The sequence below is a fragment of the Pterocles gutturalis genome, unplaced genomic scaffold (genome assembly GCF_000699245.1).
Source record: "Pterocles gutturalis isolate BGI_N339 unplaced genomic scaffold, ASM69924v1 scaffold17305, whole genome shotgun sequence".
Taxonomy (NCBI): domain Eukaryota; kingdom Metazoa; phylum Chordata; class Aves; order Pterocliformes; family Pteroclidae; genus Pterocles; species Pterocles gutturalis.
This window is the reverse complement of record NW_010141152.1, coordinates 5709-6078: the sequence shown is the minus strand read 5'-3', so window position 1 is coordinate 6078 and position 370 is coordinate 5709. Positions and strand designations below refer to the sequence as shown.

General features: G+C 63.2%; 1 protein-coding gene across 1 annotated transcript in view; it reads left to right on the top strand.

Annotated features, from left to right (window-relative positions):
* Nucleotides 1–7: 7 nt before the first annotated feature.
* LOC104469442 (hyaluronidase-1-like) overlaps nucleotides 8–370 on the top strand; it is a gene marked incomplete at its 5' end in the record, with an annotated part of 1463 nt that continues 1100 nt past the window's right edge. Inside the window, 1 exon segment of the mRNA XM_010083940.1 lies at nucleotides 8–370. This exon segment is cut by the window's right edge and continues 285 nt beyond it. Coding sequence (XP_010082242.1) covers nucleotides 8–370 — 363 coding nt within the window.

Sequence of the window (370 nt, the reverse complement as noted above, 5' to 3'; positions counted from 1 at the left end):
TGCCGGGGGGCCTGGCCCCGTCCTCGTCAACCGCCCCTTCGTCACCATCTGGAACATCCCCACTGAGTACTGTAGCAAGAGCTACAATGTCACCCTCAACCTGGAGGTCTTCGACGTGTTGGCCAACGAGCAGCAGTCCTTCGCCGGGCAGGACGTCACCCTCTTTTACAGCAATGGGCTGGGGCTCCTCCCCTACTACACATCCACGGGGGTGCCAGTGAACGGGGGGCTCCCCCAAAACGCCAGCCTGCAGGCCCACCTCCAGAAGGCAACCCAGGACATCAAGGTCACCTTGCCCAGCCCTGCCTATGGTGGGCTGGCTGTCATCGACTGGGAGAAGTGGCGACCACTGTGGGTGCGCAACTGGGCC